This window comes from Caretta caretta, chromosome 22 (genome assembly GCF_965140235.1).
Source record: "Caretta caretta isolate rCarCar2 chromosome 22, rCarCar1.hap1, whole genome shotgun sequence".
NCBI classification, from domain to species: domain Eukaryota; kingdom Metazoa; phylum Chordata; order Testudines; family Cheloniidae; genus Caretta; species Caretta caretta.
The window spans coordinates 15,318,398-15,333,610 of record NC_134227.1 but is presented as its reverse complement, the minus strand read 5'-3'; the positions used below and the strand labels follow the sequence as shown (position 1 = coordinate 15,333,610).

The 15,213-nt window shown below is 39.6% G+C and overlaps 1 protein-coding gene across 3 annotated transcripts in view; it reads left to right on the top strand.

Moving 5' to 3' along the window:
• Positions 1 to 13,481, top strand: part of JHY (junctional cadherin complex regulator) — a 36,966-nt gene extending 23,485 nt beyond the window's left edge. For all 3 annotated transcript variants that reach the window (XM_048827521.2, XM_048827519.2, XM_048827520.2), the window contains 5 exons: positions 19 to 731; positions 2,531 to 2,822; positions 5,761 to 5,841; positions 9,947 to 10,072; positions 10,920 to 13,481. In XM_048827521.2, coding sequence (XP_048683478.2) covers positions 19 to 731; positions 2,531 to 2,822; positions 5,761 to 5,841; positions 9,947 to 10,072; positions 10,920 to 11,123 — 1,416 coding nt within the window. In that variant the 3' untranslated portion in view covers positions 11,124 to 13,481. The remainder of the gene's footprint in view (positions 1 to 18; positions 732 to 2,530; positions 2,823 to 5,760; positions 5,842 to 9,946; positions 10,073 to 10,919) is intronic.
• The last annotated feature ends 1,732 nt before the right edge of the window (positions 13,482 to 15,213 follow it).

Here is a 15,213-nt window from a genome sequence, read left to right as displayed (position 1 = left end):
TCACAATACTCTTTTTAGGATCACCGAAATAAACAGCCACAGGCAGACAGAACAAAATTAAATCGAGTGCTAAGAGAGAGATCTTTACCAGCAAATGATGTCCAGCATCCACCAGGAAGACTAGCAGAACCAAGACCTCAGCATCACACACATCGCAATGTTTCAGAATTTGAGAACTTTCATATGGATTCCAACTCTTCTGAAGTGCTAGAACTTGAACAAGATGACAATAGTTCACTGCATAGTTGGTTACAAACAAATCCTTTTGTTGGTCCAATGACTCCTTTCATTAAGACTAGTTCAGCAGCAGATTGGGGGACACACTCAAATACTTCACAAAATAATTCAGATTTGGTAAATTGGAATCAGAAGCAAATCTCCACGAACTTGGCTTTATCTAGGCACCATCTTGAACTAACAATGCATAAAAACCCTACTGGGTTGAATTTATCTTCAGCATATACTAGTGAAGAAAACAAGAAATATCAGCACAACCCCGGAAACAGACCGCCGTATAATCAGCAACATTTGCAGAATAGTTATGTTTTGGAGCCTCTTCCACCTGATGGGTATGCCAAGGGTCACGTGCTCCTAAACCAGAAAAGCATCGCATCTACTTACAGTGCTAATTTTCAAGAATCAGTAAAAGACCAAGTTTCAACTCCGAATCATAGAAAGCAATTTTATATAGACAAGAGCCATCACAACAACTATGCTGCCAATAGCTTGTGGTAAGGACCCATGTTTCAAAATGTTATTAGCATAATGGTACATGATACCAAGGAAGTCATATTAGAGAAGGCCAAGGAAGTGTTCAGAAAAATCTGATACATTCAACCACAGTAATTTATTCCTAACTTCTAGTTTGTTCATTAGTGTTTGATTTAATAAACAGTTTAACACTATTTTTAAGCTTTCAGTACCCTAGCCATTCCTACACATGAAATTCCCATTGATCTTAGTGTGTTTGTACATGCAAGGACTGCAAGATCAAGCTTAAGAATGGTTACTGAAAAGCTGGCATTAAAGAGCAAAACAAAAAAAGTTTAGTTGCATCATTCATAAACTGAGTCTAGAGAAGCCTATTTGTACTCAACTTGGTTACACCAAAACCCAGCTTGTGGCAATGCAGAATGAAAATCCCAAATTGCTCTAATGCAGTTCAGTGCGCTGCCACTCATGTTTCAACACTTGTTTCACTGGTATTCTTCTTAACAATCTTCCCCAATTGCAGGTCCACCAGAAGTGGTGCTCGTGTATATAAGGTACAAGCAGCTGGGCGCATTTTTACCAATCCTGCACTTGCTCTGTTTATCAAATTCCCATCAAAGTCAACGGTTTTGTGTGCAGAAGTTCTTAGAAGAATAAAATATGACACCACTATCATGAAAAAGGCATGAGAGGTTAAAACTATTTGTATAGAGCTTGTATGTGGATTGATGGTAATAAATGAAAATTCTACTTTAAATGAACACAAAGGGCCTGATTTTCACCTGCGTAAAAGAACTGATCCAAAGCCCACTGAAATCAATGGATATCTCTTCATTGACTTCAGTAACTTTGGATCAGGCCCAGCGTTTGCCACAGTTGACTTCATGAAGTTATTCCTGGTATACATGAGTGTGTGACTGAGATCAGAATCAGTCACAAATGGTCATGTTCACTTCTGATGTTTTGAAAGTTTGCGTGGTGTGACGGGGCCGGGCCAGATAGCTACAGGAGAGTAATAGAAGGCAGATATATTAGCCCCAGGCTAAGCAGTTCCCTTTTCTCTGGGTAAGGTAACAGGGAAGGTTCCAGAACAATCAGGAACCTTCTGGAGACAATTAAGACAGGCTGATTAGAACACCTGCAGCCAATCAAGAAGCTGCTAGAATCAATTAAGGCAGGCTGATCAGGACACCTTGGTTTTAAAAAGAAGCTCACTTCAGTTTGTGGTGTGCGTGTGAGGAGCTGGGGGCAAGAGGCACTAGGAGCTGAGAGTGAGAACGCGGACTGTTGGAGGACTGAGGTGTACAAGCATTATCAGACACCAGGAGGAAGGTCCTGTGGTGAGGATAAAGAAGATGTTGGGAGGAGGCCATGGGGAAGTAGCCCAGGGAGTTGTAGCTGTCGCACAGCTGTTCCAGGAGGCACTCTAGACAGCTGCATTCCACAGGGCCCTGGGCTGGAACCCGGAGTAGAGGGCGGGCCCAGGTTCCCCCCAAATCCTCCTAACTCCTGGTCAGACACAGGAGTCGTCGACCTGGACTGTGGGTTCAGGAAAACGGCCAAGCAGAGGGCTGCTGTGAAGCTCCAAGGCGAGCAAATCCGCCAATAAGCGCAAGACCCACCAAGGCAGAGGAGGAACTTTGTCACAGTGAGTAGTTCAATGAGTTGAAAATGTACCCAGCAAACAATATCTAACGGTTTTTAAAATATGTTTGATTAGCAATGACAATTTCAGTTTACAGATTGCTTATTGGGGCTTTGCATCTAGGTATGAGTAAACACAATTTCCTTCTTGCATTTTGTTTTTTTTTAAATTGAGGCCATCCCAGTCGTCTGCTCAGAAGCCGCTAGCAGGCCCTTCTCCAACCACACAACTTATACAGACAATGGAACAACATCATCAAGAAATCTCTCAACTGGAAGACACTCACCTTGCCGAAAGGCAGTTCTCTGGCTTGTTTCCACCTGTAATCCCAAGGGTAGAAAGTGACTCGGAAATTAACACAGAAAGAAGTGAAGGAAGCCAAGTGAAAATTAGTCGCAGCAACTCAGAAGGGTACCTGCTACAAATGGAAAAGCAAAAACAGCTGAAAGAAAAAGGGACTAGGAAGGTAAGAAAATATGGGTGAGTTAGAAACCAATTTTATATTCCTGTTTCCTCCTCTGATTAAATTAGTACTTTGTGCTCGTTATCCATAGATCTCAAAGCACTTTAAAAGGGGTATTATTTCCATTTTACAGAAGGGGAATTGATTCTCTGGGAGGTTAAGTGACTTGCCCAACATCAAACAAGTCAGTGGCAGAAGCAGATTTGGAAAAAGAAAATAACTAGTAGCTGATCTGACCAACTCACTCCCACACTTTATATTCCAAGGAGTTGAAGCAATTCACCACTGCATCTTTCCACTCCACTTTTCAGAGAAGGTCACCTGTTAGAACACATGGGGAACTGTTTATCCTTTAAGTTTTTCCTGTGGTAAAATGATTGAGAAAGAAGCCATTTGTATAGGACAGCAGGTAGCCAGGCCGCAAGTCTGAATAAGTTATTATCCTTGTCATGCCCATTTGCCAGTCAGATCAAATCTCTTGGTTTCCAAGGGAATTCAAACTGAACAACATTAAAAGTTACAGGATTTGTGAAGCTAATGTTATAAACATTATTCCAGGTCTACTGACAATCCCATTGTGATCACTTATTAAAACTGAGCTCTTTGTCTCTTCTGTGTGTCCGAATTTCATACTGTAACCATTTACCACTGATGCAATGGAACGGTATAAAGATATCCTTGTACACCCATGACAAATTAAATGTTTAAGAAGTTAGCTTGTCTGCACTGAGAAATGCAGCTAAGCTGGAATAATTACTCATGTGCTTCATCTAGGAGGCAGTTCGTGTATTACTGCTTGACTGCCTCTAAGAAGGGTTAGCTGGATTAAGATAGTAACTACAGGGCAGATTTCCTTCCTTTTCCATTCCCTGTGTTCCAGCCATTGTTTTTGTCCTTTTTTCCCCAATAACTCTCACACTTACAAATCTGAAGAATTTTGTGGAGAATCGGATTGTTTATGTCGCGCGGTACAACCCAGCTTCTCACATTAAACAGAAGTCCATACAAACACACCAAGGTCAAATTTAATTCACACACATATTTTGGCTTTGAAAATATATTGGAAATTACTTCAGCTGCTTGAGAAAAACCTGGCTTTATTCCATACAGCTAAATGGTTAACTCCCTGTATTAGCTTCAGTTTAAAAAACGATTATATAATTTTTCCATAAAAGAGTTTGGATTCTTGACTCAAAAAAAAGTCTAATATAATTTCTAATGTAATATAGATTTTATTTGTTTGCCAGTTGGGTCTGACTTAAAACATGTTCATCATTTGAAGAAAGTACTTTTTTTGCTAGTAGAAATTCTTTTGGCATTTCTGTAGCCACTCCATTATTGGAATTACTGCAGTAGAAGGCCAGAAAGAAAATAAAGCAAGCCAGAGTCTGGATTATTAAGCGTTTTCATTGGCAAGCTTTTAAAATTTAGCCCAGCTATGAACGTTAATTGAATCTCTTTGGAACAGATGTATCGAGATCCAGGAATGCCCTCCCCAGACAAGCCAGAAAAGCACCTTATCCTGGAGCGAACATAATGGATGGTTAGAAACGGATTAAGATGAAGTTCTGGCTCCCCACACAAACAACCAAGAAAAGGGTTTTGCACAGGGGATCAGCACAGGGGCAGAAGAGAAGTGAAAGAGCACCCAAGCAGGAGGATGGGTGCAGTGCATTTGTGTGGGCTCAGTTGTGGCCATTGCAACAAAAACATAGTACGTGATCCCACTAGCAATGACCTTCCTTTTTGCCTGCTGCAGCCAATTCACTTGTAAAGGTTTTGTTCCATGCTAGTACTGTTAATTTTTCACCTTTTTAGGTGAATGGTTGCTTCCAACTAAAAAGGGTCAAGGGGTGCTGCTCACAACACTGTCATGTGGCCAAATGAGGTTCCATATAGCGGTATTATTGGGAAAGAGTAAACTTTGCAATCCCTAGTTATTGGGAACTGGGTTCAAAGTCAACCTAATTAGAAGGTTCTTGTGTTACTTATGGCATTTCTGAGAATGTATAAGGGCACTCAAAAGATGCAAGAAGAATTTGACTAGCCTCATGGGAAAACAGTGTCTAATTGTCATGCATCACAATATAATATTGTAAAGGGGAGTCATTTTAGAAAATATTACATATTGTTTTCATAAGATTAAGGGAGTCTCTGGCAACAGAGCACTTTCTTGATTGGATTTATGAGCTGTGGGTTTTGTTTTGGTAGGGATTTTTTCCAAGAAGTTTGTTAATTTAAAGCTACTTGGCCAGATTTTTCTCAGTTACATCAATGTAAATTAGGGGCAACACTGATGACTTGAGTGTAAATCAGGAATAATTTAACTTGTGTAACTGAGATCAGAATTACACTCAGTCTACCCAAACCATCTTCTAGAGCCTCTGTCTTTGTCCCCAGGTCTTCCTCCCCTTCCTTCCATTCTGGGTGAAATCCTGACTCCACTGACTCTTGCCATTGATTTCAGTAGGTCCAGGACTCCACCTTGTGCCTTCTCTCCCACTGTCACTGAATTTGCTATTCCAGGCACAAGGTCTTTAATTAGTTACCAGGAGGAGGAGGATACATATGAACTTCTCTTTTATCACCAAAAGCAGGGTGTTTTCTGTAGTTTTGCTACAAGACTCTGTTCAAAAGTTCTGTTAATGTAATAACTGCCAAATGCATTGTCATTTTAAGCTGTTTAACAGAATCCAGCTCATGAAATGTAAATTACAAATTACAAAATGGAGTTTAGCCTGTTAGTCATTCAAATGTCCACATAATATGGGAAATTTCTAAAGGAATATTATCACATGAAACAAATTATGTTTACTCACTTTAATTTATAGTTGGACATACCTGCTCAATGTAAAGACACCTTTAAGACTTTTGCATTACTGAGGGAGATTTTTGCCTTCCATACCAAGTTAAAGGAAGATGTATTTGATTCTGTCTTTAGTCTTCTAGGCCAAGAAACTACATGAATCTGGATGTGAAGCTCGGAGGCCTTGGACCCGACTATGAAGCAGTCAGAGAGAAAGTAAGTGTTACAGATAGCATTTTGTCTGCTTTTTATGTTGCAAAGTTATGCAAAGTAAGCTGATGTAGAATGCAATGGAGATGAAAGCACAGTTGATAAAGTAACTAAAAACTGCCTGGTAGATTATACCCTTAACTCAAGCTAAATATTAAATGCAAAGGGGACCATCCTTCTGAGTGTTAGGAAAGCAACTAGTACATAGGTGGGCATTACCATCAAATAAATGATAAAGATAATGTTCTAGTCAGGCATCTGTTAACCACTCCATTCATGAGTCCAACTAAGACAATAAAACACTAAGATCTCCTCTACCAGTTAGGCTAAGAAGTAGCCCCTTTTTTTTTTTTTTATGAGCATCTCTCTTGCCAGATGCCCTCTCTCATCCATATAAACAATATTGATGCAGGTCCATGGCCACCTAGCACATCATGCCTGTCATTAGGCTGCACTCCATTGCCCTTTGGAATTTTTTTATAGAACACTCAAACTTCCAGCCACCTGTGCTAAAGGAGACTCTCCTTAGCAATATAGAGTTTGTTATACAGTTGAACAAAGCTGATCATCCATTAGCACTCATTCACACTAGCCAGTTCATTGCAAAACTAGGTATAAATATATGCTAGATTTTGAGACTTGGTTTGCACAAATCCACAGCTAATTTTCATAGGTCAGAAGGGACCATTGTCATTATCTAGTCCAAAGTCATGCATAATATAGGCCATAGGATTTCCCTGAATTAATTCTTACTTCAAGTGGTTGACCTAGAATATGTCTGTTAGAAAACCCATCACAACCATTGATAAGTTGTTTCAGTGGTTAATTACCCTCATTTAAATATATACTTTTTATTTCTAGTCTGAATTTGTCTAGCTTTCAACAATTGGATCAACTTCCAGTCATTAGAGCTTGTTATATCTTTGTCTGCTAGATTAAAGAGCCCTTTACTATCAAACTTAACTATAAGGCATGTTTTCCAATCTTTTAATTATTCTTGTGGCTCTTCTCTGAACTCTCTCAAATTTTTCAACAGCCTTCTTGAATTGTGGACACCAGACCTGGACACTATATTCCAGCAGCTGTTACACCAGTGCCAAATACATATGTCATGTAACCTCCATATTCCTACTCAATATTCCCCTGTTTTTACATCCAAGAATCACATTAGCCCTTTACAGCCACAGCGTAGCACTGGGAGCTGATCTTCAGCTGATGAGCCACCATGAACCCCAAGTCTTTTTTCAGAGCCCCAGCTTCCCAAGATAGAGACCTCCATCCTGTAAATATGGCCTACATTCTTTGTTTCCAGATATGACCTTTCATTCAGCCATATTAATACATATGATTGCACCTAGCTTGGCAAGTGATCCAGATCACTCTATAACAGCGACCCATCCTCCATTATTTACCACTCCCCCAATCTTTGTGTCATCTGAAAACTTTATCAGTAATGACTGTTTTCTTCCAAGTCATTATAAAAATATTAAATAGCATAGAACCAAGAACAGATCTCTGAGGGACCCCATCAGAAATCATCCAATTAATTGTAAAATAGAGAATCATCAGAGAGCTAACCCCACTTCAGTAGGTTGAGACCTAACCCCACTTCAGTAGGTGCCATTGATTTTGTATCATTCTAGTTTCTTAATCAAAACTTCTCATGGTACCAAGACATCTACAGTTATTACATCAACACTGTATTGTAGTAGCACATCCTTACCTCGTGGGCACCCCGTTGTCTCTGGTAGCAGAGTTGCATGGGGTCTTTGTCGGTCTCCCCCACCTGGGCTCTCCTTTGGACCTACAGCTTTCTCAGTCTGTGTCTTCTCCTGACTCCCCTCTGGGTGTTCTGTGGCTTGACCCTCCAACCAAGGGCAGGTCTACTCTACAACTGGCATCGCCGCTCTGAGATTGAGCCACCGGTGGTCGATTTAGCGGGTCAAGTAAAGACCCGCCAAATCGACTGCAGATCACTCTCCAGTCAATCCCTGTACTCTTCTCGTCAGGGGTAGAGTAAGGTAAGTCGACGGGAGATTTTCTCCCATTGACCACCCCTCACCATGGCATAGACCCCACAGTAACTTGACCTAAGGTACATCGACTCCAGCTACGTTATTCACGTAGCTGGAGTTGCATAGTGTAGGTCGACATACCGCGGTAGTGTAGACATAGCCTAAGTCACAAAAATGTCTAAACCCTTTCGAGGGCTGCAAGAGCAAGTCCAAATAAAAGTCCAGACAAATCTTCAAACTAACAGCCCTTCCACCCCTCTTGGGCTTCACTGTAGTTCTCTTGTTGACTCTACCTCAGGGCTCCCCCAGCAGGAGCCTGAACTGCTAAGGTAGTTTGTTTCTCTATTTCCTGTCTATTAAACCATATCCCAGGGCTTCTCTCCATGAGAGAGACCTGTCTTCTATTTGGGGTTCTTTCCCTTGCCTTACAGATGATGGAATTACACCCCATCACACGCTTTTATCAGCCCAATTTGCAGTCTCATAAAAAAAAATCAAGTCAGTTTGAGAAGATCTATTTTCCATAAGCCTGTGCTGAGTAGCATTAATTATATTATCCATCTAATCTCTTTATTAGAGTCCCATATCAGCCGTTCCATTACATTGTCGAGGATCTATGTCTGACTGACAGCCTACCATTACCAAGGTCATCTAATTTACCTTTTTAAAAAAATATTGGCACAACACAAGCGTTCTTCCGGTCCTCTGGGTATTCCCCAGTGTGCTAAGACTTGTTCACTACCAACATTAAGAGTCCAGATTTCCTTTGATATCATGGATATCTGTCCAGAAAACTCATGCATGCACATAAAAAGGGAGAAGTGTATAATAGAAGGAGAGGTTTCAGAGTAACAGCCGTGTTAGTTTGTATTCGCAAAAAGAAAAGGAGTACTTGTGGCACCTTAGAGACTAACCAATTTATTTGAGCATGAGCTTTCGTGAGCTACAGCTCACTTCATCCGAGTGAGCTGTAGCTCACGAAAGCTCATGCTCAAATAAATTGGTTAGTCTCTAAGGTGCCACAAGTACTCCTTTTCTTTTTGCGAATAGAAGGAGAGACAATTGTATCTTTGATAGACTCATCCCTCTAGTTTTGTAGTTCCCAGAAGCAGGTATCCATTAAAGGAATTTTCAGCAGGTGAGTATCCAGCTGAAGGCAAGTCCAAACTACTTTGTTCTCCCTGTGGTAGTTGAAGTGTACATGAATGACTTTAACATGATTGAGCTGCACTGTCATTCATGTGCAGAAGACAGTCTCCTTGAACCTTGGAAGAGAAAATGAAAGTAAATACAGTAGAGTAAGTGCAACAGGGAAGTAGCTGAATGCACATCACTCACTGTTAAGCAAACCTCTGATCTTACTGTGCCAAAGAGGAGATGATAGTCAGAAAAAAGTTCTGAATGAAAAATATCATTTGACCTCTTCACTGCCAGTGACTTTACTGGTTAGATTAAGCAGTTGTACATCTCAAGAGCTGTAGAATATATCCCATGTACTCTTGAACCTCACTGATAAGATAACTCTTTATATTTATATAGTGTCCTTCACAGAGCATTGCATAGCTAAAATGATAAAATCATCAGCCCTTTGGAGCAATTTAAAAGCTACAGTGATTTCTTCAGCCTTGCAGTAAATGACATAGATTGGTCATCTCAAATCTATATCAATAGAGAGAGAGATGCATTGCTACAAAATGGCCTTCCTCCATACAGCAGAGGGTTCTGTCTCTTTTTAACACTTTGGCAACACTTATATAGCTTGTCACTCCCATAAAGTGTTATTAAATTGCAATGGGGGAAAAAAATTGAATGTTGACACCAGCTCCTGACTGGGGCAAACTAAAATACCTTGCTGAGCCTGAGAGTAACAAATGGTTGGAAACAGAGACAGAAAATGGGTTAAATAAAGAAAATAAAGAATTACAGTTATCTAACCTTGAAAAACTAGATTTTTAAGACGACCTTGCTGAGCAATGATTAGTGGCATATCTATTTTAAACAGCCTCACAGGCGTAAATGGGAAGGTCCGGCAGTAAAGGGGTCTATTAACTGGTCCCTCAAAACTTTAAATAACCATTTCATTTTTCATTTGCCAGACAGAAAAGTTAAATAAGCAAAAGGAATATGCAAAGCAAGTTAAGGAGCACAACATGAAGAATGTTGCTACTGTGCAGAAACCACCAGCAAAACCTCAGATCAAGTCATCATTATCAAGACATAAGGTCAGACTAGAAAGCATCTCATTAGATGGGGCTAGAACTCTCATTAGAGTGAGAGGGAGAGGGCTTGTCCATGGGCCTCAGAGAACCATGGAAGTTAACTCCTAGAACAATTTTGGGTTAGATGCCAAAAGATAGAGGGTCTCCCACTGCCGTTTTTATTGTCTTTTAAAACAATCCCAGACACTCCTAATACAGAAAGTTGCTCAAGGTCAGTTACCTATTAATTATTTTTGTACAATCCTCATTGTATTCCTTCTCTTGTCAAGAAATTTATCAGCCTTCAAACTAACCAGAAATGAAATTTCCAAGGGACTCCATTAAAGTTAGTCTAAGCTTTGATTTGAAAGTCTTCAAGAGTATCTCAGCGTCTTATTTATCATTTTAGGTCTTTTGTAATGTAATTTTTGGGGAACAACGGGGGGGTCTATTATAGAACAAATCTCTGTTTTCTGGGGCTATGGAACTCACTGTCACGAGATATCATTCAGGTCAAGAGCTTAACAGGAATGAAAAACAGATTTGATATTTATAAGGCATGTGAGAATATACAAAATTATAATACTATTTTTGTTATTAAAAAGTTTTGGAAGGGATATAAACCTGCATGCTTCAGGGAATAAAGACAACCTCTAACTAATGATGGTCAGGAAGCAATTTTCCTTGGGGCAGATTATTCGATAACTGCAGAGTTTCTTGCACCTTCCTCTAAAGCATCTGGTACTAGTCACTACAAGATATGGAATTATTACACTCTTAATCTGGTCTAGTATGAAAATTCTTATGTTCTCCTGCCATTTTAAAATTGTTGTTCTGATTTTATTGTCAATTTCAATCTTTATATTTTTAGGCTCTGGAATATGCTAAGAAGATTCCTAAACCAAAACCTTTCTCAGCAAAACAATCAGATGAAGAACCAAAAGAGGAAAGAACTCTAGCACATAGTTTAAAAGCACAGAATTTACCTCAGATTTCTTCACTGAAAAGTCTGCAAAACAGACATGAAATAGAGAAGCAAGTTGTGGCTGCTTTCAAAACCCTTCACATTTTATAATAAATTTGAAATTATTAGGGAGCTGTAGAGGGTAGACAATATCTGAACTGTTTATGTGGTGCATTAAATTACTTATGTTTCCCAGATACAGTATTTTAGGACTCCACTACTTAAATAAGAGCCTCTACCATCAAAAACATTGATTTCAAAAGGTGAAATATTTTCAGATCAATTGCCCATATTTTAGTCCAATATTATTATAGCCAAATTATTTTTTTAAATGTAATCTTTATTTTAGAATTGTGCTTCTTTTTATTCCATTGTTTCCTTCCTTGGAATATCCTGATTAAGCTGCTGCTTCTTTCTGAGCAGTTTATCCAGAAAGAGTAGGGAGTGAATTTAGGTGCCTGCAGGGTTCAGCAGGAGTTTTGTGAATTGTAGTGGAACCTAAACCTGGGACTTTGATGCCTAAACATGTGTGAATCTAGATCTGTGTGTCCTATTAGTCTTTCCCAAAATGCTCATTCTTTTTATGCTGTGAAATAAACCTACAGCTACTTACAAAAACATTTTTTATATTTTACATAATGAACTTTTAAAAGTATTTCCATCAAATCTAAAAACAGTCTCAGTGACTCTGTGTGTGTGTGTATCTATCGTAATTGCTTTTCTCTTAATATAACTTGAACTGAAATGAAAACAGGAACATTTCCATGATGCTCACTGAGCCATTGACCCAAGAGACATGAATTAATGATAAAATATTTTAGCTATGGCCCAGGTTTCCATGACTGGGGGTCGACAGGCGTTAGAGGGTTAACAGCAGTATTTGGTTAAAGAGTACCTTATGTGTATATGGTACGTCGAAACACATAAGCCTTAGACCCTGCTCCAAAGCAGCTTCCAGCTGGTTTTAGTAGACAGACAAGTACGATACAATGGTAAAATAAGAGACACCCAAGAGGGCAGAGGAAGATCTGCACAGGAGGCTTCACTTACAGAGAAGGAAGAGAGAGCAGTTGGCCTTGATACATCAGCAGTTGGATCCAAAGCCCCCCTGAACTCAATGGAAACACTCTCTCTGCCTTCTATGGGCTTTCAGTCATGGCCCAGGAAGGGGAAGCCGTTCCAAATATAGCGGTGGCACGAATACAGCCATAAAGCTGAGAGTGGGAGAAGGTGACAAAGGAAACAACTGAGAGGATTTGTAGGAGCACAGAGTGAGTAGCAGGAAAGAGAGCTGAGATGTAGAGCAAGGCAAAATTGTGAAGACTTTTGAAGGTGAGGACAGAGAGCTTGAACTGGATGCGATAAAAGAAAAGAAGCCAGATTCAGCATCGTCCCATGGCCAGGGCACTGGACTAGGGTTGGTTACTTGATTTCTGTTTCCAGTTCTGCCCTGGACCTGCTGTGTGATCTTGAACAAGTCACTTCACCTCTCTATACATGGGTACAGCCCCTGCTTCCCCCACCCCAATCCCCTGGGTATGTATTCAGATAGCTAGCCCAAGCTGCTGCGTGTTCCCAGCTATCCTGCTATTTTTAGTGCACTAGCTCAAGCAAAGCTAGACTGTGCCTGTCTTGTTTGAGCTGGGAAGCACAGTCCCAGCTGCAGTGTATATATACCCAAAATATATGTACAGTGCCTAGCACAGTGGGGTCTGATCTCTTTGGAGTCCTTATATGCTACATAATAAAAATAAACTAGTTAAGAGCTATAAGGAGGGAAAGATGTGGTCAGAATGATGGAAAAGGAAACTGTTATCAGTTCCTGTAAGGAAAAGACAGAATTCTGAACCAGTCCCAGCAGTTAAGCCAGAGCTGATTCTTACATGTTTTATATAATGTAATAATCTCTCATTTTTAGACAGACAATCTTACAGGTTTGGGACCTTAACAAGTTTTTAATTTAAATACTTGTACCAGTTTACTTTTAAATTAAATCTGGCACATCTTAAATTAAAAAAAAAAAGGGGGGGCGGAGACATCAACCTCATTGTATTACCTTAACATCTACAACATTTTCTCTTTCTTTAAAACAAAGAGGAAGCTGTTGGCAGGTTATCCAGGAACGAAGCCAAACTAAAATACTCCCAATAATGAAGAAAGTAAAACATGAACCAAACACAGGCCATCAATAGGGATACAATAATTAATTATGCAATTGTTGCTTCATTATTGGTTAATGATTCATTGTCACAACATCACAGCAAGCCCAAGAGTTTAGAGCCTCATTTAGGGCAAGAAAATGCAGACAAGTAATGGCTCTTCAGCTAGACAATCTGTTATTAGATAGGAGTAGGTTGAAGATTCACTGAGAAACTGAGCAGAACACTGAGGATAATCAAGAACTACACTTTTGATAGGAAACAGCCTTTAACAGATTAAGTGTAAGATAATAAACAGATGTGATTCTTATGATGGTTCTGTTTCTTTAACTTGGTAAATGAAGAATTAAATCCACAGATGAAATGTGATAAGGAAACGCACAAAAAAGGAGTTTTGGAGAACACATACTAAAAATCTTTTTAAAATAGGCAATTTCTGCAGGTTCTTGTTGACTCTTGGGTTTGTTTTCATCATATGTTGTCTTAGGGTGACCAGATGTCCCAATTTTATAGGGACAGTCCCGATATTTGGGGCTTTTTCCTATATAGGCTCCTATTACCCCCCCACCCCCGTTCCAATTTTTCACACTTTGTCTGCTCACCCTATGTTGTCTGCATAATAGATATAGAATCATGGTCCTGGCTCCATAGTTATGATTGCATCTAGGTTCCATCATAAGCCCCACCCCCAATATATTTAACCATGAATATTTGGCCTGAAAATTCCCTGATTTACTCTCAGGGCAAAGGAGAATTTTCCTGACAAGTTTGAGAAGCAAAAACAAAACAAACAAAAAAATCCAAAATTCATCCGGATTTGAAATTTTGACCAGTATCTAAAGTTTCTTTGGATCCTACTAGTCCCAAACTGCCTAGTTACTACCCCTTCAAACCTTTCTGTGCAGTTAAATCTCCTTGAAAACAAATGTGCGAGTTCACTTTAAAAGAAAACAAGTTGTAATTAAGGCAAGTCATTAACAATAGCTGTATCTAATCAAAATGATTATACTGTATGTGTGGGAGCCGAGGTCCATGGAATCCTCTGGCCTGAGCAAAGTTTGGTCTTGCTGAAGAAGGTGTACAGTGGAAGGGTTAATTGGGGACTACAGCGGAGAGAGTGAACGTGAAAAGCTTAAGTCTCTGTGCCTGCACTGAGTTTTCTGTAAAAGGTAAATATGGAAATGAGTTCCAAGAAATATTTTTAGTCTTATAATGGGCTAATTCTGGACTTTTGAATAGTTGGATGCAAACTCCTGCTAGGAGTTGAAGGTAATGTCACAAGTTAGCAGGAAGATCATTTTGCTTAATAAAGACAGGCCACTGAAAGACTCCAGTTGATGTCTGTGGGCTTTGAATCCCACTCTAAATTATTGAAATCAATCCATGATCTCAAACACTAGGAAACCAATGGCTCCTAGAATTGACAAGGAGTTAAGCATCAGTGCCGTATGTCATTGGAAAGGTTGCTTCCCCTCGATTTGAAACGAGGCCTTGATTACTTGGGCCTGGATTCAACGAAGTACTTAAGCATGTGCTTAAATGCTTTGCTGAACGATTACCTTAAAACAGGGAGACTTACAATCATTTTGGTCTATTTACCATAAATATTATGGAAGCACTGGAAACTTGCACGAGAAAATTCTCTGCATAGAGGTTTGGTTCAGCTTACGTGCAAAACGTTTTGCACTTAAAAGTACAGCAGCAGGGCAACCGTTTTGCAGCTTTCAGTGGATCCAGGACAAAATTATCCCTTCTTGGATTTTGGATTTGCTCTCTCTTACCTCTTGGCCCTTCAGCTCTGTTTAGCCTCAGGATTTACGTTACACAGACAGTTCCGTACCAGGCCAGTTATAATTGTTATCCTACTTATATTTTTTAAATAAAATGGTAACACTTTGAAGCATTTCTGGAGAAGGCCATAAACTTGTTGCCTCTGCTTTAAAGTGATAATCCCCCTTTAATACAAACCCGAAGCACCTATTTTTAATTGAACTTTTAGATGAATATCAAAGAGCTATTTATGTGTATCTAATATTTTAATT